The sequence below is a fragment of the Thamnophis sirtalis genome, unplaced genomic scaffold (genome assembly GCF_051295495.1).
Source record: "Thamnophis sirtalis isolate CommonGarterSnake01/CBP01778 unplaced genomic scaffold, rThaSir2_p1.2 scaffold_6, whole genome shotgun sequence".
Lineage (NCBI taxonomy): Eukaryota > Metazoa > Chordata > Lepidosauria > Squamata > Natricidae > Thamnophis > Thamnophis sirtalis.
The window spans coordinates 12,675,905-12,699,250 of NW_028261386.1; the positions used below are offsets into that span (position 1 = coordinate 12,675,905).

The following is a 23,346-nucleotide window of genomic DNA, read 5'->3' on the forward strand; positions in this document are numbered from 1 at the left end:
ACATAACAATGAGTTTCCTCCCTTCAGCTCCAGGGGGATGGGATTAAGGCATGATAGTATTCGCCCTTTACCCATCTCACCACAGGGCACCTGGGAAAAAGCAATGCTCAACCAAACTTGGACTCAAGACAGCCGACAGAGTTCCCCTGCATGGCCCCATAGGAGTCTGACAACCAATCAGAATACATTTCTTACACAGGAACAGGAAACAGAGAGGTGGGACTGAACACAGTATAAAAAACCCAGCAAGCCCTTTCTTCGCTTCTTCACCGAACATTGAAGCATGTGATCCCCTTTTCTGTTCAGGACTCAAGCCATGCGGTCCTGTCCACCATCTTTCCAAGCAGCCTTCGTGTCTCGAGTGGCTTTTCCCCCACTTTGAGCCGAACCCAGAAGGACATTTCTTCCAACAAAATAAAATAAATGGTATTCTGACTTAGCCAAATCTTCTGTACCAATCTGCTGACTGAATTTGTCTTTTAATTTCATGTGGGTTGACCTTGTAAAAATTAAAAGTATATTCAGACTGTGAAATCAGAACTTTTATCTGGTCTGTCACACCTGTCATCTTTTATCTTTCATTTGTTTTATTGTCATTTCTTTGATTGCTATGAGTTGCCCAGAAGTCACCATACTAGTTTAATACATTATTATGATGGTTGGTCACACAATCAGCCAGATGTTTAGACTGGATTTAGCATTTTTATCCACCTATCCAGTCCTTCCAAAGGACCGGGAATAGGCAGATGTTGTTTGATGGTGTAGGACAGGGGTGTCAAACTCAAGGCCTGGGGGCTGGATCCAGTCCTCAGGGTGCTTAGATCTGGTCCACGGGCCACCACCCTGGAAACAGTAAAGGACTGGCCTATGGTGCCTCTGCCAGTAAAAACAGAGCTTGGGAGGACCGCACACGCTTCTCCTGAGCTCCTTTTTTACTGGCAGAGGCCATCGCAGCTTAAAATGGAGCTCGGGAACCTGTTTTCGCTGGCAGAGCGCTTGGGCCACCACAGGCACCCCTAACATGAGTGGCATTGAGCTGGCCACGCCCACCCCATCCCCAGGAGGTCAAACACAACCCTGAGGCATCCCTCAATTAAATTGGCACTACCTTTGCTTTCTTTTGTCAGAATTGTTTTATTTCTACTTGCAGGTTTTTGTATTTTGTTATCTTCTCCAGTTCTTTCTCTTCTATTCTGCTATCTCCAGTGCAGCTTTTGTAACACTGGTGTTACACAGGTGGGACCTCCAGAACTGTATGTGCTGCTGCGTTCTGATCCAATTGTAGCTTCCAAATACTTTTCGAGGATAGCCCCATATAGAGCATGCTGCAATATAATCCAAGTGGAAGGTGACCAGGACGTGAGTGACTGAGCATATGGCCTCACAATCCAGAAAAGGGTGCAATTGGCGCACTATGTGAAGTTGTGCAAAGGCTCTCCTAGCCACAATAGCCAAATTAGTTTCAGAAATAAGAATGGCAAGCAAGAAAAGGATTTTGCATAGAAATTGTTTTTGGACCTATAATAACAGCCGTATCTATTTTGAGCATCCTACCGTGATTATATTCATGGTCATGGACCCTTACGATTTGTAGTATATTATTTTTTAGGAAATAACATTTTGATCCTTTTTTCTCTTGCTAATTTGGTGCTATGGGGCAATACAGATCTCATAATTAATTTTTAAAAAACTGTACACACTATTAACACCATCTATTGATATACCAGTTTAGACCATACAGACTCAGCCACACTTTGACATTCACACTCTCCATACATCCCTGGATACAGCTCAATTCCCTTTTAGCAAAGCTGCTATATCTACTGCTTTCCTGTGTCCTGAGAGTCAGAGCTGATCCAATGCAGGAAAAAATGAATTTTTATTTTGATCTGCATCTTGGCTTGTCCTGGAGAAAACCCCAGCACTTCAAATATATTCAGCTACCTGTACCCTGTTTATTAACTCCAGTCAATGAATTAAACTCTATGGACATCTTTTTTTGTAATGGAATTACTTGGCTTGCTGCAAAGGTTGGAATCTATTGACATGTCATTGTGAGCTTAGCAAACTGTTGACAGCGAGGCCTGGTAATCTGTTGTCCTCCTGTGGTTTTGAATAGTGTTATATTGCATATCCCGGATCTGTTGTCCTCCTGTGGTTTTGGATTTAGAGTCTTTCCTGATACATTTTTTTTTCAAAAAGAGCCAAACAACAAGTTATGATTAGCTTCATTGTAAATCAGTGTTTCCTTTCGCCATTTTAAGATGTTGGAGTTCAAATCCACACATCTTAAAATGGCGAAGGTTGGGAAACCCTGATTTACAATGTAGCTAATCATAACATGTTGTTTGGTTCTTTTTGAAACAAGAACTGGTTGGTTCAAAGCTCTTGTTTAGCCAAAACACCTTTCGAAATTCTTGACTTTCTGTGACAGAAATTTATATACAGTATATAAATACACAAAGAGAGAGAGAGGGAGGGAGGGAGGGAGGGAGAGAGATTGAGAGAGAGAGAGAGAGAGAGAGAGAGAGAGAGTGAGAAAGACCATTAATGATTTCAAAATGGTCTTCATTATAGTCCATTACAGGTGTGGGGATTGGAGGGACACCAATTGAACTGTCATGATTATAAAGACCATTTGGGAACTTCTGTCAGAAATGCAGCATCCCTGCTTTGCTTAGCACAGGGTGTTCAACCTTGGCAACTGTTTAAGACTTGTGGACTTCTTCAACATCCAGAATTCAACAGCCGGCATGCCTGGCTGGGAAAGTTTGGTAGTTAAAAATCCATAGGTCTTAAAAGTTGCCAAAAATGGAAACCTTAAGCTTAGACTGAGAAAACCTTGCAGAGAATAATGAAGATTGTCTGCTGTTTTGTGTGACATTTGTATCACTGGTAGTCTTCAATGTTCACTCACTCAGCAACCATTTCAAGTTACGATGGCATTGAAAAAATGGACTTGTAACCAGTCCTTGAACTTTTGACCATTGCAGAGACCCCTCTGGGTGAGACCAGGCTTAATAGCAGTGCCTGTGAGAGGGCTCATGGAGTCTTAGTGGACAACCAGCTAAATATGAGCCAGCAGTGTTCAGCAGTAGCCAAAAAGGCCAATGCAATCCTAAATTGCATTAACAGAGGGATACAATCAAGATCAAATGAGGTACTAATACCACTCTATAAAGCCATAGAAAGACCACACTTGGAATATTGCATCCAGTTTTGGTCACCACGCTTATAAAAAAGATGTTGAGACTCTAGAAAAAGTGTAGAGAAGAGCAAACAAGATGATTAGGGGACTGGAGACTAAAACATATGAAGAACGGTTGCAGGAACTGGGCATGGCTAGTCTAGTGAAGAGAAGGACCAGGGGAGACATGATAGCAGTCTTCTAATATTTGAGGGGCTGCCACAGAGAGGAAGGGGTCAAGCTATTTTCCAAGGCCAGACAAGGAATAATCAATGTAAACTGATCAAGGAGACATTCAACCTAGAAATAAGGAGAAATTTTCTGACAATGAGAGCAATCAACCTTCGGAACTTATGGGAGCTTCATCACTGGAGGCTTTCAAGAAGAGACTGGATTGCCATCTGTCAGAAATTGTAGGAAGTTATCACCCAGCCCTCTCCCAGAAAAATGAAATATTCTAGGAAATATTGAAAAGGCAGAATATTAGCTTTCCCTGGGTATGAAAAGGAAGAAACATGTTTTAAATTGAGAATAGCTCCCTGTAGCTTCCTGCCCCCACCCTCTTTGTCAATGGGCCATTAAGAAGGCCAAGCCAGTCCTTTACATAATAGTTCTCCCCTTCAGCTCCAGGGGGATGGGATTAAGGCATGATAATATTGGCCCTTTACCCAACTCACCACATGGCATCTGAGAACTCAACCAAACCTGGACTCAAAACGCAGCCTAGAGAGTTGCCCCTGCATGGCCCCATGGGAGTCTGACAACCAATCAGAATACAAGCTCAAGATCAAAGGCCAGAGAGGGCATAAAACCAGGGACTCAGCATCTCAGTCCTTCCTTCTCTTCTTCTCCACCAACATTGAAGCATGTGATCCCCTTTTCTGTTCAGGACTCAAGCCATGTGGTCCTGTCCACCAATAAACCATCTTTCCAAGCAGCCTCCATGTCTCTTCAGTGTCTTTTCCCCCACTTGGAACCAAATCCAGAAGGATATTTCTTTCATCAAAATGGTGTAGGGTCTCCTGCTTCGGTTGGGGGTTGGACTAGATGACCTACAAGGTCCCTTCCAACTCTGTTAATGATACAAATTCAAACCAATCCTCCTTCCAGATGCCCCCATAGCTGCCTTTCATTGTCTTTCCCTGCTTCTCCTCTGCTGGGCTTGCCATACCAGCCACACATATGGGGAACCCCCATGGCTCTGGGGCTTCTTGCCTGCTTCCTTGCAAGCTCTCCCTCACCAGCAGCAGCCACCCCCAGCCCTGCCACACCTTGCTCTCCAATGTACACTTCCCCAGCCTCCCTCAGGCCTGTTGCATTCACACCATGCCTTGCCAGTCTCTTGCGTATGCTCTCTCTCCTGCCAGCAGCCACTAGCCTTCTAGCCTCCTTGCAAGCCACCTTGGGACTTCCTGCCAGCTTCCGCTAACTTTGCTGGCTAGAAGCTGGTAACAAGTTGTGATGAAGTCCTCATCGTTAGCAACGGAGCCGCTGTGATTGCGGTTGTAAAATGATGCGGTGACATGTTGCGCTTTATAACTTTCTCCTTTAGCGAAGGACATTCCAGTCCCAATTATGGTCACTGCCTGTACCTGTTCAATTTGTATTTCCTTTTATGGTGTTGGAAGTTATCATCCAGCCCTCTCCCAGAAAAATGAAATATCCTAGGAAATATCGAAAAGGCAGAATATTTCTCTGGATGTGAAAAGAAACATATTTTAAAAGACAATAGTTGCCTATAGCTTTCTGCCCATCCCCAGCTAATGGGCCATTAAGATGGCCAGGCTAGCCCACTTTACATAATAAAGACTTCTCCTCACTGCCGCTGTAGGGGGAAGGGATATTACTCAACTGACCACAAGGCATCTGAGAACTCATCACAGCCTAGAGAGTAGCCCCCTGCATGGCACCATGGGAGTCTGACAACCAGTCAGAATACATTTCTTACACAGGAACAGGAAACAGAGAGGTGGGGCTGAACAGGGTATAAAAGCCTAGCAAGCCCCTTCCTCAGCCCTTCTCTCTTCTTCTCCATCAACATTGAAACATGTGATCACCTTTTCTGTACAGGGCTCAAGCCATGTGGTCCTGTCCAACAATAAACCATCTTTCCAAGCAGCCTCCATGTCTCCGGTGTCTTCTTCCCCACTTGGAGCTGAACCCAAAAGGACATTTCTTTCAACAATGGACCACATCATTTTGCTTTAAAGCAATAAAGCAGAATTAGAAATAAGATCAATGGGCTGCCTTCATATAACTTGCTCAACTCCCTTTTCTGGGTAACACACAATATGTTTAGTTGTAACGGAATAGGGCTGGGTTGACAGGGAGTTTAAATAAATACAGCTTTAGCAAACTGCGCAGTGTTCCCTAATCACTGCAGAGGTCTGCTAATCCATAATAACAATAGATACACTGTTAAGCCTTTACCTATTTTCTCAACAAACATGTAGTTTCTGACTGACACCTGGTTTTCTTCCTAGTATTCCTTCCAATAATATTGATAAAGGAGATGGTTGGACAGCTAAAGCAGGGGACAGCAGCACCTACCTAATTTTGAAAAAAAAAAACTAAGCAGGAGCTATATATATATAAAAACAGCTTTTGCGTGTCTGTGTTCCAGCATAACTCTGGAACGCCTCGAGCAATTTCAACCAAACTTGGTACACAGATGACTTATGCTCTGGAAACAAATACTGTGGGGGGTAAGACACCCCTAACACCTCTTGGGGTGGGTGTTCTGCTAAGATACAGCCTGTTGCGCCTTACAATGGCTTCTAGTGGTCAATGGCTGTCATAAAATGGCTTCTATTGTGCAGCGCAGTGGAGTCGCCATGGTAACGGCTTCACAGTACTCCACAAGGAGGCTCCCTCTGGTAAGGGGGAAAGTCCAACATTAGAAATTAAGGTGGTATCACTTTTCTTGATGCTTCTGGGAGCACAGGGAAAACATTTGGAACTAACTTAATTGTTGCCGAAATCAGGGCTTTTCCTGTCTAATACAGGATTAGGATAAAAAAATACCCGGGCAACACGGGTTATTGTTGGATATATTTAATACTTGGAGGAAGCTAAGTCTAGGCCAAAACCCTAAGGCTTTTGGCCTTGACTGGAAAGTAAAAAACACAACTTGATGACAATGGCAATATGTTCTGATCTATTGCCAAGAATATGTAAATGTCCCAGAAGACAAATTCAATAGCGTATGTTTATGTCTGTCTGTTGCCTCTAGGCAAGGTGGGAGCCGTGCAAGTTTAATAAATAAATAAATAAAATAAAACCATCTTGTTGTCTAACCAAACTGAGAGCCAAAATTTTGTTGCTATAATGTCAACTACACAGAATTCTGTAAGTAGATTCAGATTCTTCTAGAATCATTTGATATTATTTGATATTGATAATGTTGGTATTGATAGTTAGGGATGGGACAAAGGCCCAGAGAGACAGGACAAGAGATTGAGATAAAGAAGAACAAAGAGAAGGAAAAGAGAGGGTGTTGGTCATATATAGGCCAGATAAGTGTTTGTAAATCTTGGCAACTTTCAGATGCGTGGACTTTAATTCCCAGAATTCTGGGAGTTGAAGTCCACGCATCTTAAAGTTGTCAAAGTTAACAAACTGGGTTTAACTAAGGGGCAGACAGCCCCTCTTGCCTACATAGCTGACTCCCAGTACAGTTTCCCAAATTAGTATTGATTTTCATGAATGTAAAAACAAAGAGAGGTATTATGCCTCCAATATGCTGGATGCACTTATTATTTTTAAAAATCCTTCAGCATCCATAAAATAGCCTACATTTTCAACCCTTCCTCACCAGTGGTTTTGTTGTCTTTGGAGATGCCTTTTCCCTGAATAAGATTCACAGTCTTTATCCAGGATGAAGGTAAATTTAAAGGTTCCCCTCGCACATATGTGCTAGTCGTTCCTGACTCTAGGGGGCCGTGCTCATCTCCATTTCAAAGCCGAAGAACCAGTGCTGTCTGAAGACGTCTCCGTGGTCATGTGGCTGGCATGACTAAATGCCAAAGGCGCATGGAATGCTGTTACCTTCCCACCAAAAGTAGTTCCTATCTTTCTACTTGCATTTTTACATGCTTTTGAGCTGCAAGGTTGCGGAAGCTGGGACAAGTAACAGGAGCTCGCTGCATTACGCGGCGCTAGGGATTCGAACCGCCAAACTGATCAACAAGCTCAGAGTCTCAGCCACTGAGCCACCATGTTCCTAACCCATTTATATTTTGATCTTAAACTCTTGACTCTTATGTGTCTTGAAATATGCAACCGTGATGAGGAATAACTTTAAAAACATTTTTTTTTTCAGAGCAAGGCAACACTTCCTTTCTTTTTTTATTCAAAAAGGCCCTGGTGGCAGGAATATAGTGTAAAAATCATTGGAAAAACTAAAAGGCATTGTTACATATTGGAATATACACTTTGTACAAAAAAAATTACACATCACGAGCAGTTCTTTCTTTTTGCTTGAGGTTCATCTGCAGAAGGTGAGGTCTCAATAATTCATAGGTCCTGGGATCTGAACATTGAGACCCCCATAGTCCAACATGTACATCGGCCATTGCTGCAAGGGCAAAAGAAGAAGAAAAAGGCATTACAAATGGTCTATCTGGAGGAATACGTTAAAATAATCCAACAGGGGACAACGTCTGCCTTGAGTGAAGACGGTGCACATAGCTACATCTAAGGAAGCCTTGGTTGTTATGAGTCACTTAGAGTTTGGCTGAAAAACCATTCCAGATGTTTAAAAATCATGTTATTAAATAAACCTGGGATTGTTTAAAATAACTCCCTTCCCAAAATTAATCAGTTGAACTGCCTTATTCTGTCCTGTTTATTTAATCCATATGGCCACCTATCTTGCAGATGTGGCTCTGTCTAACAACATGTAAAAAAAATACAACCCCCCCCCCCAATATCAATAACACATGAAAAACTTACTATCATTAGTGGTAAAAAAAACTTAATCAACACTCCCAATAATATAACATCTTATTGAGTTGTGGTGGCGCAATGGTTAGAATGTAGTATTGCAGGCTAATTCATTCCTCACTGCCAGAAGTTTGATCCTGACCGGCTCAAGGTTGACTCAGTCTTCCATCCTTCAGAGGTCGGTAAAATGAGGACCCAGATTATTGGGGGAGATATGTTGACTCTGTAAACTGCTTAGAGAGGGCTGTAAAGCACTATAAAGTGGTATATAGAGACCCGCGGTGGTTAGAGTGCAGTACTGCAGGCTACTTCTGCTGATCACCGGCTGCCCACAGTTTGGCAGATCAAATCTCACCAGGCTCACGATTGACTCCGCCTTCCATCCTTCCGAGGTCGGTAAAATGAGGACCTGGATTGTTGGGGGCAATATGCTGACTCTGTAAACTGCTTATAGCAGTAGACTTATATACCGCTTCATAGGCCTTTCAGGCCTCTCTAAGCGGTTTACAGAGAGTCAGCATATTGCCCCCAACAATCTGGGTCCTCATTTTACCCACCTCGGAAGGATGGAAGGCTGAGTCAACCCTGAGCCGGTGAGATTTGAACCGCTGACCTGCTGATCTAGCAGTAGCCTGCAGTGCTGCATTTAACCACTGCGCCACCTTGGCTTAGAGGTGCTATAAAGCGGTATATAAGTCTAAGTGCTATTGCTATTGTTCTCATAAGCCATTTAACCTCTAACACCTCTGCTCTCCAGGTCTTCAGTGCTTCCGAAATCTAATCCTGGCAGGATGGTGTTCCAGAGGGCAAGTGCTGAGACAGAATCAGGTCCCAGGAGGCCTAATCGAGTGGCCCCAAAGCGTGTCCATTTTGTCTTATATTCAGAATGATACACACCACCTACTTCCCGGGAAGCTATCAGATGAAGAGATACAGGTTCCTTGCGCTCATTTTTACATGGCTTCCACTAGCTCTCTCACCGGCTCAGGGTTGACTCAGCCTTCCATCCTTCCGAGGTGGGTAAAATGAGGACCTGGATTGTTGTTGGGGGCAATATGCTGACTCTGTAAACCGCTTAGAGAGGGCTGAAAGCCCTATGAAGCGGTATATAAGTCTAACTGCTATTGCTATTGCTATTACAGGATATCTGAATATTGGATAAGAAGGAGAGGGAGCTCGGTGCTCCCATTTTAGTTGGGCAACTAGCTCCCCCCCTGTGATAGCAAACAGCTGGGAAGACAGGAGGAGGGAACTTAACCTCAATTCACCCTTTAGGTTTTGTTCCTCTCAATAACAAAATCAGCTCAGCTCAGAAGAAATTCGTCTCTAGCCAGTGATCTCCACTGCGATGGAGGACATCTTTCCACCAGCAGTGTCCAAGTAAGAAGCAGTAGTCAGTCTGGTCGGCTTTTCTGTGTGAAATGGGGGTGGGTGTTCTCCTGCCTCTCTTTGCACGAGCTTTTCTTCTGGTCCTTATAATATTTTAAATGTTTACTACTGTGTACTTAAGACGTAGCACTGCGGGATATAAGTGTCAGGCCTGGAAGCCATCTTTTGCATGGGGCCTTCAGGCCTGCCACATATATTGCTGTGGGAAACCAGGAGGGGGGGGGATTATATGGAGTGGGGTAGATATAGTCAAAATAACATTCCTTTCTCAGAGAGCCAAGGTCATCCTGCCCTGCACCTGGAGTGGCGTGACTGGGAGGCATCTCCAGTTGGGACAGTGCTTGATTGGGCCAGGTGATGGACGTGTGGGTGCTAAGCAGGGGCTCGGACTTCCATTTGGGTGGGGAAAACCGTGAGCCTTTCAGATTCGGGTTTTCCCAGATGTGCCAATATGGCATCTCTAATAAAATGGAACTTTGAGGAAACACAAGCCTTGGAGTCTTCTTTCATTAGGGGTGTTACTTGGAGCCCTGACAATAAGTCCTTTTCATCAGATAAAGAATCCTGAATGCCAGGAAGTTAGTTTCTCAGGAAAATATTTGCCCTTAACTTCTTACTGAGGTCAGGTATGGTGTTCACTTACCTTCGCTACCGGTTTCCAAACGGGAGCACACATGCTCACTGCGTTTGCACGCACCACCTCTGCGCATGCACAGAGCATCAAAAAACGGGACCTAATGACATCTGGATGGATGGGCGGAGCTTCCCGCTGCTGCCGCTACCGAATAGAACCGGCTGAATACTATCACTGAGCTGCTAGTTTTCTTCATGCGGAAGGTAGTAGTGTCTCATCAGAGAAATCTCTCACAAACAAAGGCAAATATATGTGTCCCAGGATAAAACTGCCGGTCCCAATCTGGATCAGTCACTGGGACCAGAGGTTTAATCTTCTGAGCTTTTGGACTCATGCTGGAGCCCATCCTCAGGGAACTTCTCTCTCACCAGAAGGGGCTCCAGCGTAGCCCAAAAACTGGGAAGACTAAACCTCTGGTCCCCGGTGACTGACCCAAATGGGATCCTGAAGATGAATCCCCGCTTGCAATCTGAAATCATATAGTTTAGACCAGGGGTGTCAAACTCAAGGCCCGTGGGTGGGATCTGGCCCGTGGGTTACTTAGATTTGGCCCATGGGACCACCCTGGAACAGTGAAGGACCGGCCCATGGTGTCTCTGCCAGCACGGCCCTCCCGAGCTCCGTTTTCGCTGGCAGAGGGTTGCAGGAGGGTGCCACAGCCGAAAATGGAGCTTGGGAGCCCGTTTTTGCTGGCAGAGCGCTCAGGCCACAACAGGCGCCCCCGACACGAGTGATGTCGAATTGGCCACGCCTCACCTGGCCACGCCCCTTCCCCACCCACCCATCAAACACAACCCTGACGCAGCCCTCAGAGAAATCGAATTTGACACCCCTGGTTGAGACAATATACAATAATTCCGGCACAGACTGATGATGCCTTCCTCCCTCAAAACCAAGCAGCCATAATTATATTTACCACGAGTGAGATCTGATTGGTTGATGAGGTGGACTCTAGATTTGATGAGGAGGAGGACGAGGAGGAGGACGAGGAGGAAGAGACAGAATTCCCTTCTGAGATCCTCTTCCGCTTCCGTTTAGTGACGATGCTGTTGTTTTCTAGTGGCATTCAAAGGAGAACAAGAGTTTTAACTAGGATGATTCTTCTTCTTCGTCTCTAACGTCTTCTCCATCGATGTAAGCCTCCAGAACATTAGCTATGGAGAAGTGGCGTGCTAAAGCAGAAGTTAAGAATCCCTCTCCTCTACTTCAAACCATAGAGGCTCCCCTAAGGAGCTACTGTACCTTCTGCAGGGGTGGGATTCAGCTGGTTCGGACCATTTCGGGCAAACCAGATACTAATTTAGCATCTGGTTCACCGAACCAGTAGTTGGAAGGACTGGCTGGCCTTGCCCATCCCACTCTGCCCCTCCCAGGAATCTCTACATGTTCATCAGAGCAGATGATGAGCTCAACACAGGGCCTGCATAGAGGCTCTAGGAGGGCGGAAAAAGGGCATTACAGAAGTCCAGAAACGGCCATGTTTTCGGCCTCCGGAGGGTCTCCGAAGCCCAGGGGAGACTGAGGCTGTTTTCGCCATTCTGGCAGCTCGAGGAAAGCCTCCAGAGGCTGGGGAGGGTGAAAAATGGGCCTCCTGGAAGTTCCAGAAATGGGCTGTTTCCGGCCTCCGGAGCCCAGGGGAGGCCGTTTTCGCCCTCCTGGATGCTCAAGGAAAGCCTCCAAAGCCTGGGGAGGGCAATTCCCCCTCGCCATGATGCAGAAGGCCAAGTAGACCGTGCCCCCCATGGCCACACCCAGCCAGCAACCGGGCAGAGAAGCAGTTGCTAAAAATTTTCAATCCCACCTGACTGGGATTTTGGCCTCTACCCCATAATGGCTGCATATGTCTCAGACATCCCAGCCCCATATGCCAGCTGTCCCCAGGATGGTGCTGAGCATCGCCCACTCCGGCTACATCCACTGTGGGCTCATGGGAGTTGTGGTCCAATGCTTCTGAAAGCAAGAGGATAGGGAAAGCTGCCAAGTAGGTGCTCTCAGAGGACAGTCTTCCTGAAGCAGGGAGTTGTGGCTGCCTGGTCTGTTTCTTTCTGGATTATCGTATTTCTACGAGCTCAACACAGTTGCCTCAATTACAGATTGTGCAAATCTAGAAAGTGGATTTGGCCAATAACCAAGTTAAGCAGCTTGGTTGAACTGAATTGTCAACGACCTGCTACTTTCTCTCCGGCTGAGTTCATGTAACCCACTCAACTTGGTTACTGGCTTAATCTGCTTTTGGGCAATACATTGGACCACGAATTACTTGAATAGGTTGCGGTTCTGCAAAAACCTAACCCGCTCCAAAAAGAAAACTAACCAAGGTTGAAACTGACTAAGCTTAGCAAATTCTGCAAACGCAGCCGCTGTCTAATTCAATCTTTCTGCAAAGACCCACAAAAGGAAGGACTTGTTTCTCTTGGATACAAGCCTGTAATCTAATCAGAATTATTCCCAAGCAGATGGTGTACGTTGGAGTAGCATTTTGTCCTGATTTCCAGAAAACAGTCCTCTGTGTAAAGGGCTGTCAAAGTCAAGCCAGTTATAAAGATACAATTTAAGTTTAAAGCAGAAGAAACAGGAATAAAGCAGACAGGGCAGAGAAGTTTTTTTTTAAAAAAAATTTAAGTCCATTATTTCCTGCTAGACATGTCCGTATACAAACCAGGGTCTACTTTTGTTCAGTTTTGTCTAGACCTGTGATGGCGAACCTATGGCGCGTGTGCCACAGGTGGCATGTAGAGCCCTCTCTGCGGGCACGCCAGCTGTGGCCTCAGCCCAGCTCCACTGTGCATGCGTGCGCGTATCCCGCCAGCCTTTTGGTCTTTAAGTGTCTGTTGCGCATGCGTGAGGAGGAAGGTGCATGCAAAAGACGCGTGTACGCATGCACGGGGGACACTTGCATTTCATTTTGGGGTCTCACGAAGCGCCCCTGCGCCCCATTTTGGCTTCCAGGTTGGTGCAGGAGGCCTTCCCAGCCAAAATGGGTGTGAGGGTGCCGCGTGTGGCCCCCCCCAGCCCCATTTTGGGCCTCGAAGGCATGCAGGGATGGGTATACACATGCACAGGGGGGGGCGCTTGCATTTAATTTTGGGGTCTTGTGCAGTGCCCCCGTGCCCCATTTTGGCTTCTTGGTACAGGAGGACTTCCAGGCCCAAAGATGCATGGGGGCGCCATGCAAGGGCCCCCGTGCCCCATTTTGGGCCTCAAAATGGGCGAAATGGGACAGAAATGGGCCAAAAACGGGCGAGGGGGGTGAGGCGCATGTGTAGGGTGGTGGGGGAGCATGGGGGGTTGTGTGCACATGCGTGGGTGCACACGGGGGTTGCATGCACATTGTATTATGAGTGAGGGCGTATGCATGTGTGCTCTTGCACACACATGCGCACACTTTCGGCACGAGACGACCAAAAGGCTGGCCATCACTGGTCTAGACCAAAATGGACTTCAACTCTGTAAATCCTTAAGGCGAAAGTAGCTTTAGGAATGGGAGAAATTAGGAGCAAAAAGGCAGCTCAAGGGGGAAGAGTTATAAATCCATTGTTGTCTTAACTCCCCCCCAGATTTCCTTCCAAATTAAGTACCCAACTTACGAACAATAATTCAAATCCAAAATATTTCCACTCCTAAGGGTTGTCTGCCTTAGACATTAACCAGACGTTAATGCAGAACAACTGTATACCATTCCACGAGTATCACAAAAAAAGCTTATAAACACAATATATGCCCGTTAAAAATAGATTCAATCCATTGGATTTAAAATGGAGTTCATACGATCAGAACACAAAGATCATTCAAGATGTGGCTTATCTTTCATCTCCCCCCCCTCCCCCCCGGGTTCCTTTTTCTTAAAAAATCAAGAGACAGTGGGCATCGTGTCATCGTATTATGGGTGCTTTATGGACATGCAAGCTTTACATCATTGGCCCTCATTTTAAGCAGATATTGCTCGTTTAGAGATGCTGCCGAAATGAAATTAGTTATTTTTACTTCCTTTCCCTGGTATCCAGGGTACTTGAGCTGCTTCCTTCTACGAATAACCCCCGGATCTTTCAATAGCTCATTGAAAGCTTCTTGAAATGTGGATCCATCTTGGGTAATTTAAAAAGAATCACAAGGCTCCTTTTGCATGGCTACGAAGAGAGACAAATCCTCTTCCAAAACAAGTACTTAAAAAATAATAATCCTATGTACTTATTTTTCACCTTACCTGGTGGTTTGGCCTCAGGACCTACATCTGCAAACGGCCTGCATGGGGAATGAAAGATACAAATGAGTACTCCACAAGGGGGCTCCCTCTGGTAAGGGCAGAAATCCAACATTAGAAATTACATTTGGTCTAAACATTTCCCCCCTATAAATAAATACCCAGGCAATGCCAGGTTATCAATTAGTCTACTATAAAACTACCCCCAATGATTCTAAAAGGTCATGCATTTCAAATTAAGCTAGGTTAACAAAATACAATTTGGTATCCCAAACAAATAAATCATACTACAGCTTAACACCTTAATATGTTAAGATAATGTCGAGTTTTCTACATGTTCAGTCAAATCTAGTACACTGTGCAAATCTAACCGTGAAATACCCAGTTAAGAGCAGACTGACAGTAGAATCAGTGACCTGCGCAGGAGATCGGTTTGAGTACTGACTGGACAAAGATATGTGTCTCACCTTGCTTGTTTTCTTGAAGAGGTTTCATTACCCAAACTAGGTAACATCATCAGTGGTAGGACAGTTTGGGTAATGAAGCCTCTGCAAGAAAACAAGCAAGCTTAGAGAGCACCAAGGACCCCTCATGTCAAGCTTGAGCTACAAATATTCTTCTTTAAAGATATGCCAGGGACTCTTTATATTGGGTTGTTGCATTAATAGCAATAGCAATAGCAGTTCGACTTATATACCGCTTCATAGGGCTTTCAGCCCTAAGCAGTTTACAGAGTCAGCATATTGCCCCCACAGTCTGGGTCCTCATTTCACCAACCTCGGAAGGATGGAAGGCTGAGTCAACCCTGAGCCAGTGAGATTTGAACCGCCGAGCTGCAGAACTAGCAGTCAGCTGAAGTGGCCTGCAGTACTGCACCCTAACCACTGCGCCACCTCGGCTCATTAAGCAGAAGATTGGTCTTTGGGTGGCAGGGGGAGAATGGTTCCTTCTAACTCTAGGATTCTATGTGTGAGACAGTATTTGGGTAACTTGGCAACTGCTGGTACAAAGGCAGATTTAAATATTAAACTTCTCATTTTTGCTAATGTAACCTTTGGCAAATATGTTCACACGGTAATCTCACGACTCTCTTTGGGGGGATTCCAGAAACTGCTCTCTTGATTTTTTGGGGGGATAGGACACGTTGATCCAATGAATTGTGTAGTTACATTTGAATGCCAGCAGAGGGCACTGTGAGCTTACCAATGGATTAAAACAGCAATAATTGCAATAAGTAAATATATAAAATGAAAAGGAAGGTTGGGGAATGGAATCCTACTGGAGCTGGCTAGTAATGGCCATCTGGATCCGGTCGCGTGCTTTCAGAATCTTCTCTAGCCGATGGATGTCGTAAGTATTGGGATTCCGAAACGGGATATCATCTGGCAAACCGCTCACTTCGATGGCATCAGGTGTGTCCCTGATCAGTTTGTAGGGCACCAGAACTGGTCGGTTCAGGCCTAAAGCTTCCCCTGAAACAAAAACAAAGAATTCCACTATCACATCACAAAGCAGAGGAAACCAACCTTCCTTCTCAATCTTATTTGTAAACGTCTATGCAGGGGTTGGCAACCTTAAACACTCAAAGAGCCACAAAGATCCTAACCGGAAGCCCCCCATTCAATTCTGGAGCCGACCAAAAGTCCAGTTCTCCCACCATAGAGTCTCCTCCTAGGGCAGCGTCCTTTTTCCTCTGCTGACCAGAAGTCTGGTTCCCCCCACCATAGAGTCTCCTCCTAGCATGCATCCTTTTTCCTCTGCCTGTCCTAACCGAAAGCCCCTCAACTGTGGAGCTGACCGGGGACAGGGAGCCGCAGCAGAGGGATGAAAGAGCCACATGTGGCTCCAGAGCCACGGGTTGCTGACCTTGGTCTGGGGAGATTCTCAGTCATCCAGCTCATGGTTGCCGCTCCCCCCCCCCCCGCCCCAGTGAAGAAGATACTTTTATGTTTGCCGCTTTTTGAAGAGGTAACTGGACTATCTGGCTTTTTTCTTTTCATTTGAAGATGTTTCGCTTCTCATCTAAGAAGCTTCAGTTGCCTCTTGAAAAAGCACCTTTGAGACAATCTTATTCACAGTTTCCAAAATTTAAAATACAGATATAGGTAGTCTTCCACTTACAACCACAATTGAGTGCAAAATCTCGGTTGCTAAGCAGCACAGTTGTTAAGTGAGTTGCAGCCAATTTTGTGACCTTTTTGCTACAGTTCGATGAATCATTGTGGTTTTTTAAGTGAATCATATGATCGTTAAGCGAATCTGCCCCCCCCCCCCAATTGACTTTCCTTGTCGGAAGCCGCTGGGATCACAAATGGTGATCACATGACTCTGTGACGGTGCAACTGTCATAAGTACAGGCCAGTTGCCAAGCACCTGATCAGGGGGAGGCTACACTGGTCCTAAGTGTGAAAAGTGATCATACTTTTTTCAGTGCTGTTGTAACTTCGAACGGTCACTAAACAAATGGTTTTAAGTCGAGGACTATCTGTACGCTGAACCTAAACTAACTGAATAGGCTGAGCCTGGACAACATGATAAGTCACAGATCAATCAATGACCAAGCTTAGGACTATTAAAGTTAAATTGGTGGTGCCAAAGTATCCACTAAATCAGGGGTCCTCAAATGTTTTAAATGAGGGGGGGGGGAATTCACAGTCCCTCAAACTGTTGGGAGGCCAGACCGGCTGGGTGGGCGTGGCTAGGTGGTCATGTGACTGGTTGGATGTGGCTAGGTCATGTGATCAGATGGGCGTGGTCAATTTAACAGTCCATTGAACAATGCACAAAATTAAACTTTAATTTGTTTTGCTCCTGGAGGTGTTTTATTTGCTTTTGTTTGCATGTGGCTCTTTTGGTTGCCTTTTCTTTTTACTAGATCGTTTTTTTCAGTTGTTTGAGAGTCTACTGGTCCACTTCAGGAAACTCAGTTTTGCAGCAATTCTTCTCAGCCCCAAGGAGCTTGAGAAATCTCTGCCTCTCTCTCTCTCTCTCTCCCCCTTCTGCCCCCATCTCTCTTTGTTTATATATAGCAATAGCAATTAGTCTTATATACCGCTTCACAGTGCTTTTACAGCCCTCTCTAAGCGGTTTACAGAGTCAGCATATTGCCCCCAACAATCCGGGTCCTCATTTTACCCACCTCGGAAGGATGGAAGGCTGAGTCAACCCTGAGCCGGTGAGATTTGAACAGCCGAACTGCTGAACTGCAGTCAGCTGAAGTAGCCTGCAGTGCTGCACTCTAACCACTGCACCACCTCGGCTCTCTATATATCTATCATTGTCTATCTTCTGGAGGTGAGGGAGATGAAAAATGGGTCATTTTTGCCAGATTTTTGGCTTCCTGGAGCATCTGTGCGCCCCGTTTTTCACCCCCCACCCCCAGAAGCATTCTACAGGCAAAAACAGGTTGTTTTTTTGGGGGGAAAGGGCTGGTTTGGCCTGTTTTTGGCCTACTGGGGTGTCTGTGCACCAAATTTTTCACCCCACTGCCTCCCACCTCCAGAAGCAATCTGCAGGCCAAAAACAAGCAAAAATGGCTCATTTTTTGGCCAAAATGAAACATTTTTGCCAGGTTTTTTTTTTGCCTCCTGGGGCATCTGTGTGCCCCATTTTTCACCCCCACCCCCACCCCCACCTTCAGAAGCATTCTGCAGGCCAAAGTTGTTGGCCTTACATTTTAGTTCCAGCCCACAGGACTTGCGAAGATAAGTCCTGCGCTCGGCTGAAGAGTGGGCGGGCGATGTGGGCAGGGCAGCCTCGTGGTTTTGCACAGGCCAGATTAATGACTTTGGTGGCCTGCATGTGGCCCGCGGGCCATAGTATGAAGACCATGCACTATATTTTTAACTGAGCTGGTTACGCACATTGTCAAAACAGGGCATTTGAGAATTTCCCCCCATTTTTTTTCAAATAAAGCAGGTCACAACATTCCAACAAGAATTGTGTTGGGAGGATGGAAGGCTTAAATCTGACTTCTCCCCAGGAGTGTTTATCGAACACAACAAACCACTGAAAATGCTGTCCTTTACAGGTAGTCCTCGCCTAATGACTGTCTTGTTTGAAGCTTGAGGCTACAAACAGTTTAAAAAAAAGCCCAATTGTGCAGCCAATCCTCGAATTTTCAGCCATTGCAGTGTTGCTGTGGTCATGCAATCACCCGAGGTTGACAATCCACTTCCAATCAGCAGAGTTAACGGGAGAATGTGGAAGTGGAATTGCAAGTCGGGGCCACAGGATGTCTCGCTTAACGACTGTGGTGATTTGCTTGATAGAGGAAACTGGAAGTGATGTGGTAGGTCCAGCGTGCCTTTGCGACTTGTTGCTTAGCAACTGTAACATTTAGCGACTGTGTTACTGGCCCCGATTATGGTTGGTAAATGAGGACTACCTGCATATGATTTGCACCCTGACTTTCAATCATAAGAGTTCAAGACAATAGCAATAGCACTTAGACTTATATACCGCTTTACAGTGCTTTACAGCCCTCTCTAAGCAATTTACAAAGTCAGCATATTGCACCCCACAATTTGGGTCCCCATTTTACCCATCTCAGAAGGATGGAAGGCTGAGTCAACCTTGAGCCTGGTGAGATTTGAACTGCGAAATTGCAGGCAGCCGGCAGTCAGCAGAAGTAGCCTGCAGTACTGCACTCTAACCACTGCGCCACCATGGCTCATAAGGCAATGCCTTAGAAGCCTTTCCTCTTCAGCAGTTTTTGCATTAAGCCCAGTGGAATAGATGACGTTGAGACGTAGCAACCAGCCAGTCCAAAATGGGGATCCAGGAACCAGAAATTCAGATCAAGAGATCTGCTTCTTTGCCTTTGAACCCTGGACCCAGAATTTCCAGCTGTGCTTTCACCACTGCCCCCCCCCCCAAACCTACAAGACAGTCGAGCCCTACGCTCCAAATAGAGCAACCTACCGTATTTTTCATTGAACAGCTCTTTCACTTGCTCTCGGAGGATCACCTTCTCGCCCAACCGATTTGCATCGTCCTCATCTGCCGAGGAAGAAAAGGTCATGTGTTTAGTAGCTCTTCCTCGTGAGTATCCTGAGAGAACCAGAGTGACGTAGCAGAGAAGATGTTGGACCAAGAGTGGGGAGGTCCAAGTCTACCCTCACTCATTGGAAACTCACTGGATAAGTTTAGGCCAATCATTATTCTTTGGCCCTATCTATCCTACAGGGCCCTGGAGGTGGAAAATGAGAGGAAAATGTCAGGGTTGCAAGCAGAGGTGGTATTCAGCCAGTTTGGACCGGTTCGCTAGAACTGGTAGTAGTGGAAATCGTGCCCCCCCCCCCCCCCCCGGCTCTATGCCGTCCTATTTAGGCACGTTTTCAAGCCAAAGTGCATGCATGGACGGGGTTGAACTCACATTTGCGAACCGGTAGGGAAAATAAGTAAATACCACTCTTGGTTCCAAGTAACAGTCCCAACAAAATCAACACTCTGAGGCCTGGAGTTTCCTCAACAGTAAGAATTTATTAGGAATGCCGTATTGGTGCAGCTGGTAAGGGACTCAAGGTTTCCCCCACCCAAATAAAAACTCTTTTTTAAAGATATTTTGCAGGATCCACCAAATTTTTATCCAAAATGCCTTAACATTACGACATGTCCACCATATATGAAAATACGTAGCATCATGCTTGATGCCAAATAAAAACTCAAATTCATGCCCCCAAGTCACACATCCATCACAGGGTCCAATCAGGTTACAGTCCTCCTCCTCCGGCTGACATTGCCCTTTTGTTCTTTAAGTGTCCTCGGGGATGGAGACAATTACACAAAGCAGGTATTGCAGGAGGATTAAGGGATGTTTCCTGCCGTAATAACAGCAAGGAAAAAAAACACCTTCGTTTTTCAGCAAGGCTGGTTTGAAGATACTCCTTGGAAGTGTAGGTAGCCTTGGGTCTTGGACTGCCACTGATGGACGAGAAGATCCTTCTCCAACCTGTGTCCTGAGCCTTTAGGATTCAGAACTCTCAGGCAGCATGTTAAACATGGATTTTGGGAGATGCAGTGTAGGCCTCTATGGAGGGCACTGCAGATAAATCAATATGGAATGAATGAAACAATCTTCCTGACATTTAAGAGAGGGGTCTGCTGACTACAGGGGGGCGGGCTCATCTCCGTTCCAATGCCATTGAGCCAGCACTGTCTGCAGTCATGTAGCCAGCATGATATCACGGAGGGCTGTTACCTTCCCACCAAAGGGTACCTATTTATCTACTTGCATGTGCATGTTTTGGAACTGCTAGTTTGGTAGGAGCTGGTGAGTTCCTGTCCTCACCCTTATCAAGTGGTGCTTGGGTCTCGAACCTGAGCTGCCGGCTTTCCAGCCAAAAAGCCCAGTGTCTTAACCAATGAGCCACTGTGCCGCCCGCTTTAGGCCAGAAGGATGTAATTTAAGCTGTAATTTAAGGAACAGTTTCAAAAGCCTTGGATGCAGCATCCAGATTTCCCATTGTGGACACCAGGTTGTTATTTAATGGGATGGAAGGGGAAAATCATTCCAGGCATGGCTAGAGAATGATCATATTAAATCAACTGAATACATGGAAGGAGAACAAACAGCTTTTCTCAGAGGCCTATGTACTAACAGCCAGCATACTGTTGTCAGAGACCACTTCAAGGAGAAAGGAGACAGCCACCTTCTAGGAAATGCCCCAGCTGTGGATTCTACACCACCTGTTCAGATAGAAAAGAATATTTGCAGCTCAGGGTTGAACTGGGGAGTCTTTGGTGGTCTCTGAGCTTGATTGTTTTAATTAGCAAACTAGGTAACACCATCAATGCTACCTGCTGATAATGTTACCTAGTTTGGTAATAAAACATCTGCAACAAAACCGCCACGCTCACCTACATACTGTTCCCAAGAGATTGCCTTCTACCCAGTGGTGGGATTCAGCCAGTTCGAACCTATTTGGGAGAACCAGTTATTAACTTCTAAGCAATTCAGAGAACTGGTTGTTGGAAGAAATCTCATTTTGTTTTTTCCCCACTTTACAGGGCTAATCTTGTAAGGAAGGCAGGAAGGAAACATTCTGGTGTTGTTTCTAGCCTAATCTTTATTGCCCTACTTACAGAAACTGCCTCTCCGGTTAACCCTTATTACACTGCAACAGCTAAGGTGAAGTGCCCATTGACGTGAGTGATGTTGAGTTGGCCGTGCCCACCAGTCACATGACCACCTACCGAGCTGTTCATTATGGCAGAGAACTGGTTATTAAATTATTTGAATCCCACCACTACTTCTCCCTTAAGACAAAGGTATCTAGTTCCTACAAAGACCAGCCAGCTCTGTATGGGAAATCTTAGAACTGGCCTCCGCTCACTAAATTCCTTATCTTTGGATGATGAAAGTAGTCTCATAATATCCCAGAATTGGAGGGAACAATAAAACCAAGAAGGTTCAAGGCCCATTTTGGGTACCAGTTTTAGTACTTCCCCATTGCACATGCTTTTTCCTTACCCTGTAAAAAAAGTACGGTTAGGCTAGAAAAAACAACAACAAGTGAAGATGGCCAGGATAAAATCTAAATTGTATTTACTTTTTCCATTTATTTCTTATTTAAATGGGATTCTTATTCAATTCTGATGAATCTTCAACTTAATTAAAAGCAATTAATATGATTACTCCCAGGGTATTTAACACATTTCCTCTTCTGCTTTATTAAAAATTAAAATTCAGTGGCAACATCCAGGCAATTTCTACGGATTACATGACAGAATCCCTTACAGAAGGACTACATTGTCTGATCCTGACTTCATGGCCCAACCAAATCTTTACTCAGTATGGAAAATCCACAGCTGGGGCATTTCCAGAAGTCCACTTTCTTCTTTTCCTCCAGAAAACAAGAGCCTACCAACCAGGGGTGGCCTTCAAAAATTTTAGCAAGGGGTTCTGTCCAATGGCTGGGTGGGCGTGGCCTAGTAGGCCTCCTGCATCACGGCGGGGGGGGGGGTGTTGCCTTTCCCAGGCTCCAGAGGTTTTCTCGAGCCTATGGGAGGGCAAACATGGCCTCCCCAGGCTCCGGAGGCTCTCTGGAGCCCAAAAATGAGCCCGTTTCTGGCCTTACTGAACTTTTGGTAGGCCCGTTGTTTGCCCTCACCAAGCCTCGGTGCGCACCCTGCACTTACCTACATCCAAAACGGGCTGCATGGGGACTCCTGGGAGGGGCGGGATGGGGTGGGCGAGGCCAGCCAGGAGTAGGATTTGGGGGTTCTACAAACTACACAGCATCTTAGCTAGAGGTTCTCCCGAACCCCTGCGAACCCCCAGCAGCCCACCCCTGCTACCACCCCATTAAATAATTGGCTGTATTGCTGTAGTGCTCAAAAGACATGTAACTGCAGATATTTCTCTGTACTCCATGTGAAATCCTACCTGCTATTATTGGCCCTCAACTTACCACCATTCACATTAGTGACTGTTCAAAACCCTAACGGCACCGAAGAGACTTTTTTTCACACTAAACAACCACGGTAGCACCCCATGGTCAGGTGATCGAAGTTAGGATATTTGGCAACTGGCATGTATTTATGACAGTCCTGGGTTCATGTGGGTCCCCTTTTGCGACCTTCTGACAAGCAAAGCCAAAGAGGAAGCCAGATTCACTTAACAACCTTGTTACTAAGTTAACAGCTGCAGTGATTCTCTTAACAACTGTGGCAAGAAAGGTCCTAAAGTGGGGCAAAATGCACTTAACAAGCGTCTGCCTTAGTGGAAATTTGGGGCTCAATTGTAGCCATAAGTAGAGGACTCCCTATGTAACTTAAGCTCCTGAAAAAGGTCTTGTGACTCAGGCAGCAGAGAAAATGTGTTTGCTCTCACTTTTCATTGTGTTATCCTAGAAGGAAGGGAACTGATCAAGGGCTCAAAGGTATACTGAAAACAGCACAGATTAACTCCTGGTCACCCAGCAATGATGGCGAACCTTTAGTTAAAATTAACTGAAAAACCTCTACTGGTATCCTATCGAATTAGTG

General features: G+C 45.6%; 1 protein-coding gene across 2 annotated transcripts in view; it reads right to left on the reverse strand.

Annotated features, from left to right (window-relative positions):
• Positions 1 to 7,516: 7,516 nt before the first annotated feature.
• GTF2IRD1 (GTF2I repeat domain containing 1) overlaps positions 7,517 to 23,346 on the reverse strand; it is a 169,149-nt gene continuing 153,319 nt past the window's right edge. For both annotated transcript variants that reach the window (XM_087717210.1, XM_087717209.1), the window contains 5 exons: positions 19,279 to 19,356; positions 15,635 to 15,827; positions 14,359 to 14,396; positions 11,071 to 11,210; positions 7,517 to 7,763 (listed from right to left, as the gene is read on the reverse strand). In XM_087717210.1, the coding sequence (XP_087573336.1) occupies positions 7,695 to 7,763; positions 11,071 to 11,210; positions 14,359 to 14,396; positions 15,635 to 15,827; positions 19,279 to 19,356 (518 nt within the window). In that variant the 3' untranslated portion in view covers positions 7,517 to 7,694. The remainder of the gene's footprint in view (positions 7,764 to 11,070; positions 11,211 to 14,358; positions 14,397 to 15,634; positions 15,828 to 19,278; positions 19,357 to 23,346) is intronic.